This window comes from Salvelinus sp. IW2-2015, unplaced genomic scaffold (genome assembly GCF_002910315.2).
Source record: "Salvelinus sp. IW2-2015 unplaced genomic scaffold, ASM291031v2 Un_scaffold2502, whole genome shotgun sequence".
Taxonomy (NCBI): domain Eukaryota; kingdom Metazoa; phylum Chordata; class Actinopteri; order Salmoniformes; family Salmonidae; genus Salvelinus; species Salvelinus sp. IW2-2015.
Genome location: NW_019943818.1, coordinates 21117 through 37004, shown reverse-complemented (window position 1 = coordinate 37004; position 15888 = coordinate 21117). Strand labels below are relative to the sequence as shown.

At 44.5% G+C, this 15888-nt stretch overlaps 1 protein-coding gene, 1 long non-coding RNA gene and 1 pseudogene across 3 annotated transcripts in view; 1 reads left to right on the top strand and 2 right to left on the bottom strand.

Annotated features, from left to right (window-relative positions):
* The window catches only part of LOC112074112 (group XIIA secretory phospholipase A2), a 9768-nt gene extending 5945 nt beyond the window's left edge, over window positions 1–3823 (top strand). The window contains exons 3-4 of the mRNA XM_070440388.1: window positions 624–789; window positions 2971–3823. Coding sequence (XP_070296489.1) covers window positions 624–789; window positions 2971–3089 — 285 coding nt within the window. The 3' untranslated portion in view covers window positions 3090–3823. The remainder of the gene's footprint in view (window positions 1–623; window positions 790–2970) is intronic.
* On the bottom strand, window positions 3543–7751 carry LOC139025314 (uncharacterized). Of its 2 annotated transcripts, none has more exons than XR_011476893.1 (4): window positions 7706–7751; window positions 4866–7529; window positions 4668–4700; window positions 3543–4637 (listed from the first exon to the last, which is right to left on the bottom strand). It is a non-coding gene; the product is annotated as an uncharacterized lncRNA (long non-coding RNA). The 2 variants fall into 2 exon arrangements; XR_011476892.1 differs by lacking the exon at window positions 7706–7751 and adding an exon at window positions 7663–7692.
* Window positions 7752–7812: 61 nt separating this feature from the next.
* LOC112074121 (oncoprotein-induced transcript 3 protein-like) overlaps window positions 7813–15888 on the bottom strand; it is a 24508-nt pseudogene continuing 16432 nt past the window's right edge.

Genomic DNA, 15888 nt, shown 5'->3' with positions numbered 1-15888 from the left:
TTCCCCCTGTCTGAAGATTCCCAAAGATTGGAAAGCTGCGGTCATCCCCTCTTCAACGGGGGAGACACCTAGACCCAAACAGTTATAGACCTGTATCCATCCTGCCCTGCCTTTCTAAAATCTTCCAAAGCCAAACTAACAAACAAATCACCGACCATTTAGAATGTATAAATCCCATATATAGAATGTAAAATCCCTATATATAGAATGATAAATCCCTATATATAGAATGTATAAATCCCTATATATAGAATGTAAAATCCCTATATATAGAATGTATAAATCCTATAATAGAATGTATAAATCCCTATATATAGAATGTATAAATCCCTATATATAGAATGTATAAATCCTATATATAAATTATAAATCCCTATATAGAATGTATAAATCCCTATATAAATGTATAAAATCCCTATATCATAGAATGTAAAATCCCTATATTAAATGTATAATCCTAATATAGAATGTATAAATCCCACCTATATAGAATGTATAAATCCCTATATAGAATGTATAAATCCCTATATATAGAATGTATAAATCTCTATATAGAATGTATAAATCCATATATATAGAATGTTTAAATCTCTATTTAAATCCTATGTATTATCCCAAAACAGTTTGACATTGGCATCCCGGCCATGACTCAGTGCTGTAACCAGCTGGACAGTTGTTACGACACCTGTGGCTCCAACAAATACCGCTGTGACTCCAAGTACCGCTGGTGTCTCCACGCTATCTGCTCTGACCTGAAGAAAAGCTTGGGGTTCGTGTCAAAGGTCAAAGGTGAGTTAATGTAGCCACAGGAGTATATACTCTCCTCCGCTCACTGACCTACGCACTCACTCACTCTCTTGAGCCAGCATGTTGGAAAAATCGTCTGTTCTGCCCTTGAGCAAGGCAGTTGACCCCCAACAACAATTGCTACCTGGACACCGATGACGTGGATGTCGATTAAGGCAGCCCCCCACACCTCTCTGATTCAGAGGGGTTGGGTTGAATTCATTCAGTTGTACAACTGACTAGGTTTCCCCCTTCCCCTCCCTCAGTCAGTAGGGTTATTCCCCATGAAATATGTTACAGTACATGTAACTGATAAAAATATTTAAAACTGTAATCCGTTGTTACCAGCAAGAATATTGTAATCAGATTACAGATACTTCTCAGAAACGAAATTATTACTTCAAATTTAGAAAGGATGTTGGCGAAAAATCCATTATCACACCTTCCTGTTTCCTTAATGAGATCCAATTCAGCATTAAAAAAAAAGGTGCAAGTTGAAGTTTGTTCCCCCCTAAGTGCAGCCAGGTCACACATGATACAAGTCAGTATTAAACGTCCATCCATGTCTGTGGACGTCGGGAGATGAGGTGGAAACCGGCCACTAGAGGCAATAGTGAGCGCTGTTACCTTCAAGTAGGTTTGGGTAAGCATCTGCCCCTGGTGCCAAAGGTTGCATGTTCAAATCCAGCGACAGAAAGTTGTTTTTGAGATTGTTTTAAGCCTATCTCAAACCTTAACCCTAACCCGTAACCCCTAACCACTAGCCTAGCTAACATTAGCCACTTAGCTAATGTTAGCAATAGCCACCTAGCTAATGTTAGCAATAGCCACTTAGCTAATGTTAGCAATAGCCACCTAGCTAATGTTAGCAATAGCCACCTAGCTAATGTTAGCAATAGCCACCTAGCTAATGTTAGCAATAGCCACTTAGCTAATGTTAGCAATAGCCACCTAGCTAATGTTAGCCACAACAAATTGGAATTCATAACATTTCATACATTTAACAAATCCGTAACAATGTACGAATTGCAATTTGTAACATATTGTACGAATTGCAATTCGTAACATATCATACGAAATGTATGATGGACAGCCACAAATTAATACATACCATACAAAACGTAACATATCATACTAAATGGAGTGTCTCGGAGTTATATTTACTATGTTACGTCTACCCCTGAGTCCAGGTTGTTTCAACTCGAAGCAATGAGCCCAATCAGTCCATGATAACAAAATCATAAACAGAGTAAGCTAATAAATCCTTATATTTGGGGTTATGATCAGGTAAAACAGTTTGGCTAATCTATATTTCCAAGTCCTATTCTTGAAGATCAAGGGGTATAAAATATTAGAGTTCAAAGCAATGGAGAAAAACGATTAGGCAACAACAAATTCAATCCCCTCTAGACAACTTCCTGGACAAAGCATTTCACTCTATTAGTGAAGGTGTAAACTTGGCAGTAGAAAAATTAAACAGTATATTTGACCTCTCAGCTCCTCTATCAAATAAAAAAATGTCAGAAAATGAACAACAAGGACAAATGGTTTGATGAAGAATGCAAAAACCTAAGAAAGAAATTGAGAAACCTATCCAACAAAAAACATAGAGACCCAGAAAACCTGAGCCTACACCTTCACTATGGTGAATCACTAAAACAATACAGAAATACACTACGGGAGGGGACAGCACGTCAGAAATCAGCTCAATGTAATGGAAGAATCCATAGAATCTAACCACTTCTGGGAAAATTGTAAAACGCTAAACAAACAACAACATGAAGAGTTATCTATCCAAAATGGAGATGTATGGATAAACCACTTCTCCAATCTTTTTGGCTCGAAAAACAAAGAACAAACAGCAAAAACCTGAACATGATCAAATACAAATCTCTCTCTCATCATAGCCCCTCTCGCTCGCTCTCAATTCAATTCAAGGGGCTTTATTGGCATGGGAAATGTACGTTAACATGGCCAAAGCAAGTGAAGTAGATAAACAAAAGTGAAATATACAATAAAAATGAATAGTAAACATTACACTCACAGAAGTTCCAAAAGAATAAAGACATTTCAAATGTCATATTATGTCTATATGCAGTGTTGTAACAATGTGCAAATAGTTAAAGTACAAAAGGGAGAATAATCTCTCTCAACCCTAACCTTCTGTATCTCTCCCCCGCCCAGCCTGTGAGTCTGTAGCAGATGCTCTGTACAACACAGTGTGGACGCTGGGCTGCAGATCCTTCATGAACAGCCAGAGGGAAGCATGTTACTGTGAGGGTGAGGAGAGGGACGAGCTGTAGAGAAGCCCAGCTGGGACACAACACAACACTACTCAACACGAGAGAAAACTGGGAGGAGAGGGACGAGCTATAGAGGACATACAGGACAATATCCTCTTGCAAGGATCATCAATGGAAAGGGTGCTTGGAACTCGACATGGATTCATACAGTGGGACTTCACTCCGCACAAATGAGAATATGACTTTATTATTAATAACATAGAAAATATAATAATTTTCTATGACAACATGAAAACAGACAGAGGCTTTACGCTCGATGAGGAAATCCCTAACATGACTTTATGACTTTATGACCTATGAGTTAATAGTGGTTATTATGTAGAATAAAATACTAACATTATGTCATGTCACACTGTCTTTATCTAACTTCTACCTATTTCTGAAACTGACAGCGGATAAATACTCAGATATTTATATTTCAAATATATTTTCAGGGTAAAGACTATGACTCCATTAACATATTATTGTGTTATTATTTTATTAACATACCTCAAACCCCCCAAAAAATCCTGATACAGAGAAGACCTTTCAGTCAGTATCATATCCCACATAAGAATACAAATGTACCTGCTAATGGGGCGATTTGATGTGTACGTTGTATGAAAACAAGCTGGCGTCCCAAACGGCAACCTATTCCCTACAAAGTGCACACTACTTTTGACCACGGCCCATGAGGCTCTGGTCGAAAGTAGTGCACTTTGTAGGGAATAGGGTGTCATTTGGGACGCACACCCTCAAAATAACCTGGTCTAACACAACACAAACATCAGTTAGTTGGACCTGTGCTGTTACTGACAGGCTACTTCTACAGCGCAGAAATACGTGTGTTATGTTGTGATGTGTGTTATTATGTGTGTTGTGATGTGTGTTATTATGCGTGTTGCTGTCCATTGACTGATGGGGATATCAGGCTTTTTTGTTACTTTTCTATGAATAAATGAATAACTAATTATACCATTTTGATGTGATAAGTTCACTTAAGGTACTGTAGGTACAATAGTGGTATACTGTGGTGGTATAGAGTGGTGGTATAGAGTGGTGGTATAGAGTGGTGGTATACTGTAGTGATATAGAGGGGTGGTATACTGTAGTGGAATAGAGTGGTGGTATAGAGTGGTGGTATAGAGTGGTGGTATACTGTAGTGGAATAGATTGGTGGTATAGAGTGGTGATTTCGAGTCACAATACACTACACATGTTTTCAGTTAATACTCTTCAGGGTTTTTCATTGAGCTCCATGCTCTTTATTAACCTGGGTGTCAGTCGATCTGCTCTCTTTATTAACCTGGGTGTCAGTCGTTCTCCTCTCTTTATTAGCCTGGGTGACAGTCGATCTGCTCTCTTTATTAGCCTGAGTGTCAGTCGTTCTCCTCTCTTTATTAGCCTGGGTGTCAGTCGATCTGCTCTCTTTATTAACCTGGGTGTCAGTCGTTCTGCTCTCTTTATTAGCCTGGGTGTCAGTCGATCTGCTCTCTTTATTAACCTGGGTGTCAGTCGTTCTCCTCTCTTTATTAGCCTGGGTGTCAGTCGTCTGCTCTCTTTATTAACCTGGGTGTCAGTCGTCTCCTCTTTATTAGCCTGGGTGTCAGTCGTTCTGCTCTCTTTATTAACCTGGGTGTCAGTCGATCTGCTCTCTTTATTAGACCTGGGTGTCAGTCGATCTGCTCTCTTATTAACTGGGCTGTCATCTTTCTCCTCTTTATTAACCTGGGTGTCAGTCGATCTGCTCTCTTTATTAACCTGGTGGTCACAAGTCGATCTGCTCTCTTTATTAACCTGGGTGTCAGTCGATCTCCTCTCTTTATTAGCCTGGGTGCCAGTTGATCTGCTCTCTTTATTAACCTGGGTGTCAGTCGATCTGCTCTCTTTATTAACCTGGGTGTCAGTCATTCTGCTCTCTTTATTAGCCTGGGTGTCAGTCGATCTGCTCTCTTGTCAAGCCAAACAAGACAGCTCTATAAGAAGTTGGCAAGAGAGCATAAACAGACTGGCAGTCAGGCTAGCTCTCCATACTTCGGTTATATACCGTAAATTAGACTGTCTATGGATATTACATATGTTTTTACTACACTTACAGAGCATTTGGAAAGTATTCAGACCCCTTGACTTTTTCCACATTTTGTTACGTTACAGCCTTTTAAATGGTTATTTCCCCCTCATCAATTTACACACAATACACCATTAAAAAAAGCAAAAACAGGTTTAGAATGTTTTTAAAATTGTATTTTTGTACACAGACATATCAGATTTACATAAGTATTCAGACCCTTTACTCAGTACTTTGTTGAAGCACCTTTGGCAGTGATTACAGCATCGAGTCTTCTTGGGTATGACGCTACAAGCTTGGCCACTCAAGGACATTCAGAGACTTGTCCCGAAGCCACTCCTGCATTGTCTTGGCTGTGTGCTTAGGTTCGTTGTTCTGTTGGAAGGTGAACCTTCACCCCGGTCTGAGGTTCTGTGTCCTCTGGAGCAGGTTTTCGTCAAGGATCTCTCTGTACTTTGCTCCGTTCATCTTTCCCTCGATCCTGACTAGTCTCCCAGTCCCTGCCACTGAAACACATCCCCACAGCATGATGCTGCCACCACCATGCTTCACCATAGGGATGGTGCCAGGTTTCCTCCAGACGTGACGCTTGGCATTCAGGCCAAAGAGTTCAATCTTGGTTTCATCAGACCAGAGAACCTTGTTTCTCATCTTCTGAGAGTCTTTAGGTGCCTTTAGGCAAACTTCAAGCAGGCTGTCATGTGCCTTTTACTGAGGAGTGGCTTCCATCTGGCCACTATCATAAAGGCCTGATTGGTGGAGTACTGCAGTGGAAGATTCTCCCATCTCCACAGAGGAACTCTGGAGCTCTGTCAGAGTGACCATCAGGTTCTTGGTCACCTCCCTGACCAAGGTCCTTCTCCCCCGATTGCTCAGTTTGGCCGGGCGGCCAGCTCTCGGAAGAGTCTTGGTGGTTCCAAACTTTTGACATTTAATAATAATGGAGGCCACTGTGTTCTTGGAGACCTTCAATTCTGCAGAAATGTTTTGGTACCCTTCCCCAGATCTGTGCCTCGACACAATCCTGTCTCGGAGCGCTACGGACAATTCCTTCAACCTCATTGCTTGGTTTTTGCACTGTCAACTGTGGGACCTTATATAGACAGGTGTGTGCCTTTCCAAATCATTTACCACAGGTGGACTCCAAGTTGTAGAAACATCTTAAGGATGATCAATGGAAACAGAATGCACCTGAACTCAATGTCGAGTCTCATAGCAAAGGGTCTGAATATTGATGTAAATGAGTTATTTATGTAAATAAGGTATTTATGGAAATTAAGGTATTTCTGTTTTTATTATTAATACATTTGCAAAAATGTCTAAAAACCTGTTTTTGTTTTGTCATTATAGGGTATTGTGTGTAGAATGATGAAAAAAAAAAGGGAATTTAATACATTTTAGAATAAGGCTGTAACGTAACAAAATGTGGAAAAAGTCAAAGACACTGTAGAAACCAGTACGTTGGCATGAAATAAATCTAAATTTTCTAACCTTTATATTTAACTAGGCAAGTCAGGCATCTACATACAGGCATGGCCTGTAAACAAGTCATCCGGCTTGAGAAACGCATCCGGCAAAACTCACCAACCTAGTTCAAGATCTTTCATCTTGAAGTACGACTGACAAATTGCATACCCCAGCTCCTCAAGCCCTTCAAACGATCTCTAATAGAACTGCCAGTCACTTTAATGTGAGGAGATTGCGCTAGAGGGCCAAGTGGCTAAGATACAGGACTGCGTTTCAAGTGGCACCCTATTCCCCGATGGGCCCTGATCAAATGTAGTGCACTATTATAGGAAATAGGGTGCGATTTGGAACGTAAGCATATATAAGCATGGATGTACTGTATTTACCAGACTGCAGTGTGACAAGGGAGACTGACATAAGGGAGTTAGAGGATACAGTGCATTACTGAGGGATGTGTGGCCTGGCCTACATCAATGACTGAAAGTCTGTACTTGATTTGACTATTTGATTTGGTTTAACCGGGAGAATCTCTGAAGGTTCTCTTGACCTTTTGAGTTGTGTGAGTTGTCATGGTAAATTAGTGACAGAGAGAAAGACTGTGGTGGATGTCATCATGTCCTTTCAGACTGAACCACTAGGTCCCTCGAACTGGCATCTAGGTCCATAGTTGAGTTTCACTGCTTTCCCCCATAGTTCCCCTCTAATCAGGGACTGATTTAGACCTGGGACACCAAGTGGGTGAAATGAATGATCAGGTAGAACAGAAAACCAGCAGACTCTGGGGCTGAATGGGTCCTCACACATAGCATTATTGATTCTGCAGTCCTTCACGCTGTGGTGGTGGTGGTGGTGGTCTGGTGGTGGTCTGGTGGTGGTCTGGTGGCCTGGTGGTGGTCTGGTGGTGGTGGTGGCGGCCTGGTGGTGGCCTGGTGATGTGGGTGGTGGTGGTGGCTGGTGGTGGTCTGGTGGTGGCTGGTGGCTGGTGGCGGTCCTGGTGGTGGTGGTGGCTGGTGGTGGCTGGTGGTGGTGCTGGTGGTGGCTGGTGGTTGGTAGTGGGGCCTGGTGGTGGTCTGGTGGTGCCTGTGGTGGGCCTGGTGGTGGCCTGGTGGTGGTGGTGGTGTCTGGTGGTGGTGGTGGTCTGGTGGTGGCCTGGTGGTGGCTGGTGGTGGCTGGTGGTGGCTGGTGTGGTTGGTGGTGTAGTGGCTGGTGGTGTCTGGTGTGGTGTGGTGGCCTGGTGGTGGTCTGGTGGTGGTAGTGGCCTGGTGTGTGGTCTGGTGGTGGTGGTCTGGTGGTGGTGGTAGTGGTGGTGGTAGTGGCCTGGTGGTGGTCTGGTGGTGGCCTGGTGGTGGTGGCCTGGTGGTGGTCTAGTGTGGTGGTAAGTGGTCTGGTGGTGGTGGTGTCTGATGTTCAGTCTGGCAGAAGTGTGTATTGGTCCTCCACTCATGAGACATGCTGGTCATGCTCCTACAATATATATTGTATCTATCTCTATATCTATTGTATCCATTTCTATCTATTGTATATATTTTCATGTTTGCAGTGGTGCAGTGAGGTGATGGCCGAAGGTGGTATGGGGGTGCCATGGTGGTCTAATGTCTCAGTCTGGCATGATGCGTATGGGTCCTCCACCAGCAACGTGATGCTGGTCCAGTCCCTGTTCCTTGTTCCTCTCAGTCCTCCACAGTTCCCGACGCAGACGCCTCTACAGCCCTGAGAACAGCGGGAGTCTCCTACCCCACAACCAACACACGACAGTGCAGGAACACCTCCTTGTTGACACACACGGATAGACACGTGGATACCACGTAGATGCGAACATAGATACGCAACACTCAGACACACACACATACTGAACTGGCAGCTGGCTCCAGGGTGTCTGTTCTTACTGACCTTGTTGTCCTTGCCAACAAACTTGAAGACAGGAACTGGAGAGGTTTGGGATAGCTGGTCTTAGCAGAGTAACTGACGCACCATTTCATCTGAGATACACCTAAACAGGCATTATAGGGTTAGAGAGGAGAAGAGAATAGAGGGGAGGAGGTAGAGGGGAAAGGGGAGAGGGAGAGGAGAAGGGAGGAGGGAGAGAGGAGGGGAAGGGAGGAGGGAGAGGAGAGAAGGGGAGGAGAGGAGAGGAGGAGAAGGGGAGGATGGGATGAGGGAGATGAGGGGAGAGAGGGTGAGGAGAGAATATGAGGTGGTGAGGAGGGAGGGGAGGAGGGAGAGAGGAGGAGAGGAGAAGGGGAGGAGGAGGGGAGGAGGGAAGAGAGGAGGGGAAGGGGAGAAGAGGGAGAGGAGGGGAGAGAAGAGGAGAAGGGATAGGAGGGGGAGAAGAGGAGGAGTGGATGAGGGGAGGTGAGGAGAGGAGAGAAGAGGAGGTGGTGAGGAGAGAAGGGGAGGAGGGAGAGAAGAGGAGAATGGGAGGAGGGAGGAGGAGGGAAAGTAGGGAGAGAAGAGGGAAGGGGAGGAGGGGAAGTGGGGAGAGAAGAAGAGAAGGAGGAGGGAGAGGAGGTGAGGAGAGAAGGGAGGAGGGAGAGGAGTGTGAGGGGAGGAGGGAGAGGAGAGGAAGAGGGGCACAATGAGGAGGATATTATAGGAGGAGATGATATTATGCTGACAACCCATACACTGTTTTAACAAGCTACTCGCGTCTTACACAATACCCACTGATCAATACATTGTTTAAACAACTATCTATTTAAACAATACCCACTGATCCATACATTGTTTTAACAAGCTACTCCATCTTAACACAATACCCCACTGATCCATACACTGTTTTAACAAGCACTATCATCTTAACACAATACACTGATCCATAACTGTTTTAACAAGCTACTCCATCACTGTTGCTATAGCTGCCTTTAGGCATCCAAATGGCACCCTATTCCCTATGGGCCCTGGTCAATAGTAGTGCACTATAGAAGGAATAGGAACATTTGGGAAGCAAGGGACTGTTTGTAAAGAATAGCTAGTGAGTGACCTCACTTTGTCAGCAATCATGATCTTCTCTTAACAGCCCCAATGGGTGTGTGTGTGTGTGTGTATATATATATATATCTGTGTGTATGTATATATGTGTGTGTGTGTGTGTGTGTGTTGTATATACCTGCTCAAAAAAATAAAGGGAACACTTAAACACACATGTAACTCCAAGTCAATCAAACTTCATCTGTGAAATCAAACTGTCCATTAGGAAGACACACTGATTGACAATAAATTTCACATGCTGTTGTGCAAATGGAATAGACAAAAGGTGGAAATTATAGGCAATTAGCAAGACACCCCCATAAAGGAGTGATTCTGCAGGTGGTGACCACAGACCACTTCTCAGTTCCTATGTTCCTGCTGATGTTTTGGTCACTTTTGAATGCTGGGCGGTGCTTTCACTCTAGTGGTAGCATGAGACGGAGTCTACAACCACACAAGTGGCTCAGGTAGTGCAGCTCATCCAGGATGGCACATAATGCGAGCTGTGGCCAAGAAGGTTTGCTGTGTCTGTCAGCGTAGTGTCCAGAGCATGGAGGCGCTAGCCAGGACACAGGCCAGTACATCAGGAGACGTGGAGGAGGCCGTAGGAGGGCAACAACCCAGCAGCAGGATACGCTCTCGCTTCTTTGTGCAAGGAGTAGCACTGGCCAGAGCCTCCAAAATGAACCTCCAGCACGCACAAATGTGCATGTGTCTGCTCAAACGGTCGAAACAGACTCCATGAGGGTGGTATGAGGGATATAGTGGGGAGAAATAATTGTGATATCACTGCCGATTTTGCCGATTTTCCTACTTTACAAGCATGTAGAGGTTGTAATTTTTTATATAGGTACACTTCAACTGTGAGAGACGGAATCTAAAACAAAATCCAAAAATACATTGTATGATTTTTAAGTAATTAATTAGCATTTTATTGCATGACATAAGTATTTGATACATCAGAAAAGCAGAATTAATATTTGGTACAGAATCCTTTGTTTTGCAATTACAGAGATCATACGTTCCCTGTAGTTCTTGACAGGTTTGCACACACTGCAGCAGGGATTTTGGCCCCGCTCCTCCATACAGACTTCTCCAGATCTTCAGGTTTTCGGGGCTGTCGCTGGGCAATATCGGATTTTTCAGCTCCTCCAAAGATTTTCTATTGGTTCAGGTCTGGAGACTGGCTAGGCCACTCCAGGACCTTGAGATACTTCTACGGAGCCACTCTTAGTTGCCTGGCTGTGTGTTTCGGGTCGTTTGTCATGCTGGAAGACCAGCCACGACCCATCATCAATGCTCTTACTGAGGGAAGGAGGTTGTTGTAAGATCTCGCAATACATGGCACCATCCATCCTCCCTCAATACGTGCAAGTCGTCCTGTCCCTTTGCAGAAAAGCATCCCAAAGAATGATGTTTCCACTCCATGCTCACGGTTGGGATGGTGTTCTTGGGGTTGTACTCATCCTTCTTCTTCCTCAAACACGGCGGTGGAGTTTAGAACAAAAAGCTCTATTTTTGAATCATCAGACCACATGACCTTCTCCATTCCTCTGGATCATCCAGATGGTCATTGGCAAACTTCAGACGGGCTGGACATGCGGCTTGAGCAGGGGGACCTTGTGTGCGCTGCAGGATTTTAATCCATGACGGCGTAGTGTGTTACTAATGGTTTTTTTGAGACTGTGGTCCCAGCTCTCTTCAGGTATTGACCAGGTCTGCCGTGTAGTTCTGGGCTGATCCCTCACCTTCCTCATGATCATTGATGCCCACGAGGTGAGATCTTGCATGGAGCCAGACCGAGGGTGATTGACCATCATTTTTGAACTTCTTCTATTTTCTCTTTATTTTTTTATAATTGCGCCAACAGTTGTTGCCTTCTCACCAAGCTGCTTGCTATTGTCCTGTAGCCCATCCCAGCCTTGTGCAGGTTAAATTTTATCCCTGATGTCCTTACACAGCTCTCTGGTCTTGGCCCATTGTGGAGAGGTTGGAGTCTGTTTGATTGAGTGTGTGGACAGGTGTCTTTTATACAGGTAACGAGTTCAAACAGGTGGCAGTTAATACAGGTAATGAGTGGAGAACAGGAGGGCTTCTTAAAGAAAAACTAACAGGTCTGAGGTGATGAGCCGGAATTCTTACTGGTTGGTAGGTGATCAAATACTTGTCATAATATGTCATGCAATAAAATGCAAATGAATTACTTAAAAATCATACAATGTGATTTTCTGGATTTTTGTTTTAGATTCCGTCTCTCACAGTTGAAGTGTACCTATGATAAAAATTACAGACCTCTACATGCTTTGTAAGTAGGAAAACCTGCAAAATCGGCAGTGTATCAAATACTTGTTCTCCCCACTGTATATATACACACAGAGAGATATATATATAATATCTGTGTGTGTATATATTTAGGTCGGTCGGTCCGTCCGTCCGTCGTAACCAACTGTTTAGTTGTACTTTTGTTGGCATTGTCGGCAGGATTGATCCATTTACTTTGGAGTAAACACCACTGTCCCCACTCTCGTCCTCGCGTCATGCTGATAGAGTATATAATGTAAATGGAGGTCTCGTACTCACCCATCTTTGATGAGGTAGTATTTGAGAGCCTGGTCTGCCTTGGCGCTGGGGGTAGCAAAGCAGCTCTCCACCAGAGCTGACAAACCCTCCACCTAAAGCAAGTCAAGTACAAGTCAAATTTGTAAAGTGAGTAAACTTAAAGTAAAGTACAACATACAAATTTGACACATAAAAGAGCTTATCAAAAGCCTCACCCGAATGGAAATCTTAAATTGTCAAATAAAAACATCAGTCAATAAAGTATGATCCACAAGTTAACTAGACTAACAAAAACAGAACAGATCTTTATTGATCCGTGATGTGGAGACAACAGAGATGTGGTCACACTGGTTGTGTCCCAAATGGCACCCTATTCCCTACAGTGCACTACTTTAAACCAGGCCCCTATGGTACCCTATTCTCTGTATAGTGCACTATATACACGTTTAGGAAAAACATTTTTTTTCTCCAAAAGGGGTTCTAAAGGCTCCTACATGGAACCCTTTTAGGTTCTAGTGTATGGCTTTGGTTAACAGTAGGGCACTATATAGGGAATAGGGTGCCATTTGGGATTCAGTACAGTACCTTCTCCCTGGGTTCCACCCCGAAAAACAGTGAATCGTGTAGGCGTAGTTGGGGTGGAGCTCGGTAAGGCTCAGAGAATTCAGCACTCTTAAACAGCTCCAGAGAGAAGGGGAACAGGCCCTGGGAGTGGCCTGCTAGCTCTAGGGCGGAGCTACGGAGACTGGCCTGGGATGAGAGAGAGAGAGAGAAATTAAATTACACCAACTTATCTTTTGAAAATGCAATTTAAAGTCGCTCAAGCAACCTTTATAAAAAAAAAACAGAACGAAATAGATAAAATCAAACAAATAAAATAAATAAAACATATAATCAAAAAGGGATAATAAAATCTCTGATTAAAATAGCAAGCTAAAAGGTGGGTTTCCAAACATCATTTACATTTTGGGCTGAAGGAAAACCAATTGTTTTATTCCATAGCATTTTGTATGTGGGACTTTTATTTTGAATGTTGGACTTTATTTTGAAATAACTGAGTATAAGAGGAAGTACTAAAAAGAAGCATTCAATCACCCTCTTACCTGGTAACCGTCGGAGACCTCGTAGTGTCGTGGGAATTCACAGGTGACAGGTAACAGCAGTTTGGAGGTCCTGACAATCATATCCCGGTTACTACCGGACCATGGTCCTGGGCTGGATTTAGGAAGACCTGTCACTAAATTGGTACCCACTATCTTGTCATCTGTCACCTGGGATGGGAATCAATCAATTAGCCAATCATTTACTCCTGAGGAGGTGAACTATTGCACCCTATACATGTATAACCACTGGGATTACTAATTTGACTCTGCTGGTCATCTATAAACGGTTGAAAGTCTTGAAGAACAGTCTGGCCTTAAATGGCCATGTGCTGGTCATCTATGAACGGTTGAAAGTCTTGAAAAACGATTTGGCTTAAATGACCATGTGCTGGTCATTTATGAACATTTGAATGTCTTGAAGAACGATCTGGCCTTAAATGGCCAAGTGCTGGTCATCTATGAACACTTGAACATTTTGAAGAACAATCTGGCCTAAATGCCTGTACTCTTAATTTCCACCGGCACAGCCAGAAGAGGACTGGCCACCCCTCGGAGCCTGGCTCCTCTCCAAAATTCTTCCTAGATTCCCTGCCTTTCTAGGGAGTTTTTCCTAGCCACCGTGCTTCTACATCTGCAGTGCTTGCTCTCTGGTGTTTTAGGCTGTGTTTCTGTAAAGCACTTTGTAACAACTGTTGATGTAAAAAGGGCTTTATAAAATACATGGGATGGAATCAACATCCACCATTTTAAGGCCTTAAATACTTCAGTAGTGTTGTTTCTCCAATTACACTACAAGATGTCATGAAAACAATAAAAGTAACTCTGTCTGTGGTCCATTGGTTCCGGTCCCCTGTCAGCCCTGAAATTCGACTGACAACCTCTGGGTACTGGTCTGTGGATTCAGTCAAGACTAATTCATACAGAGTGGAAGGTGACACAAAGAAGGTAGGTCCTCCACTAGAGTGGCGCAGGTCCTGAGGCTGAAGCTGAACCTGTGTACGGGCTAGGGTGTAGGATGTAAGGGCTAGGTTGTAGGATGTAAGGGCTAGGGTCTAGGCTAAAGTGTAAGGGCTAGGGTGTATAGGCTAGGGGCTAGGGTGTATAGGCTAGGGGCTAGGGTGTAAGGACTAGGGTCTAAGCTAGGGTGTAAAGGCTAGGGGCTAGGGTGTAAGGACTAGGGTCTAGGCTAGGGTGTATGGGCTAGGGTCTAAGCTAGGGTGTAAGGGCTAGGTTCTAAGATAGGGTGTAGAGGCTAGGGTATAGGATAGGGTGTAGAGGCTAGGGTATAGGATAGTGTGTAGGGGCTAGGGTGTAAGGGATAGGGGCTAGGCTAGGGTGTAGGGGCTAGGTTCTAAGATAGGGTGTAGGGGCTAGGGTGTAAGGGATAGGGGCTAGGCTAGGGTGTAGGGGCTAGGTTCTAAGATAGGGTGTAGGGGCTAGGGTATAGGATAGGATGTATGGGCTAGGGTGTAAGGGCTAGGGTGTAGACTAGGCTGTAGGGGCTAGGGTATAGGATAGGGTCTAGGCTAGGGTGTGGACTAGGCTGTAGGGGCTAAGGTGTAGGATAGGGTATAAAGGATAGGGTGTAGGGTCTAGGCTATGGTGTAGACTAGGCTGTAGGGGCTAGGGTGTAATGCCTAGGGGGTAGGGTCTAGGCTACGGTGTTAAGGGGGCTAAGGGTGTATGGGATAGGGGCTAAGGCTATTGTGTAGGGTTAGTTGTAAAGGCTAGGGGCTAGGGTCTAGGCTAGCCCCTATAAAGGATAGGTGTAGGTCTAGGCTATGGTGTAGGACTAGGCTGTAGTGGGCTAAGGTGTGTAATGCCTAGGGTAGGGTCTAGGCTACGGTGTATGGGGCTAGGGTGTAATTGGGAATAGGGGCTAGGCTATTGGTGTAGGGGTTAGGTTGTAAAGGCTAGGGGCTAGGGTCTAGGCTAGGGTGTAGGGGCTAGTGTGTAAGGGATAGGGTGTAGGGGCTAGTGTGTAAGGGATAGGGTGTAGGGGCTAGGGTGTAAGGGGCTAGGGTGTAAGGGATAGGGTGTACGGGATAGTGTGTAAGGGCTAGGGTCTAGGCTAAAGTGTAAGGGCTAGGGTGTATAGGCTAGGGGCTAGGGTGTAAGGACTAGGGTCTAGGCTAGGGTGTATGGGCTAGGGTCTAAGCTAGGGTGTAAGGGCTAGGTTCTAGGATAGGGTGTAGAGGCTAGGGTATAGGATAGGGTGTAGAGGCTAGGGTATAGGATAGGGTGTAGGGGCTAGGGTGTAAGGGATAGTAGCTAGGCTAGGGTGTAGGGGCTAGGATCTAAGATAGGGTGTAGGGGCTAGGGTATAGGATAGGGTGTATGGGGCTAGGGTGTAAGGGCTAGGGTGTAGACTAGGGTGTAGGGGCTAGGTTCTAAGATAGGGTGTAGGGGCTAAGGTGTAGGATAGGGTATAAGGGCTAGGGTGTAGGGTCTAGGCTATGGTGTAGACTAGGCTGTAGGGGCTAGGGTGTAATGCCTAGGGGGTAGGGTGTAAAGGCTAGGGGCTAGGGTCTAGGCAAGGGTGTAAGGGATAGGGTTTAGAGGCTAGGGTCTAGGCTAGGGTGTAGGGGCTAGGGTCTAGTTTAGTGTGTAGAGGCTAGTGTGTAGGGGCTAGGGTGTAGGGGCTAGGGTGTAGGGG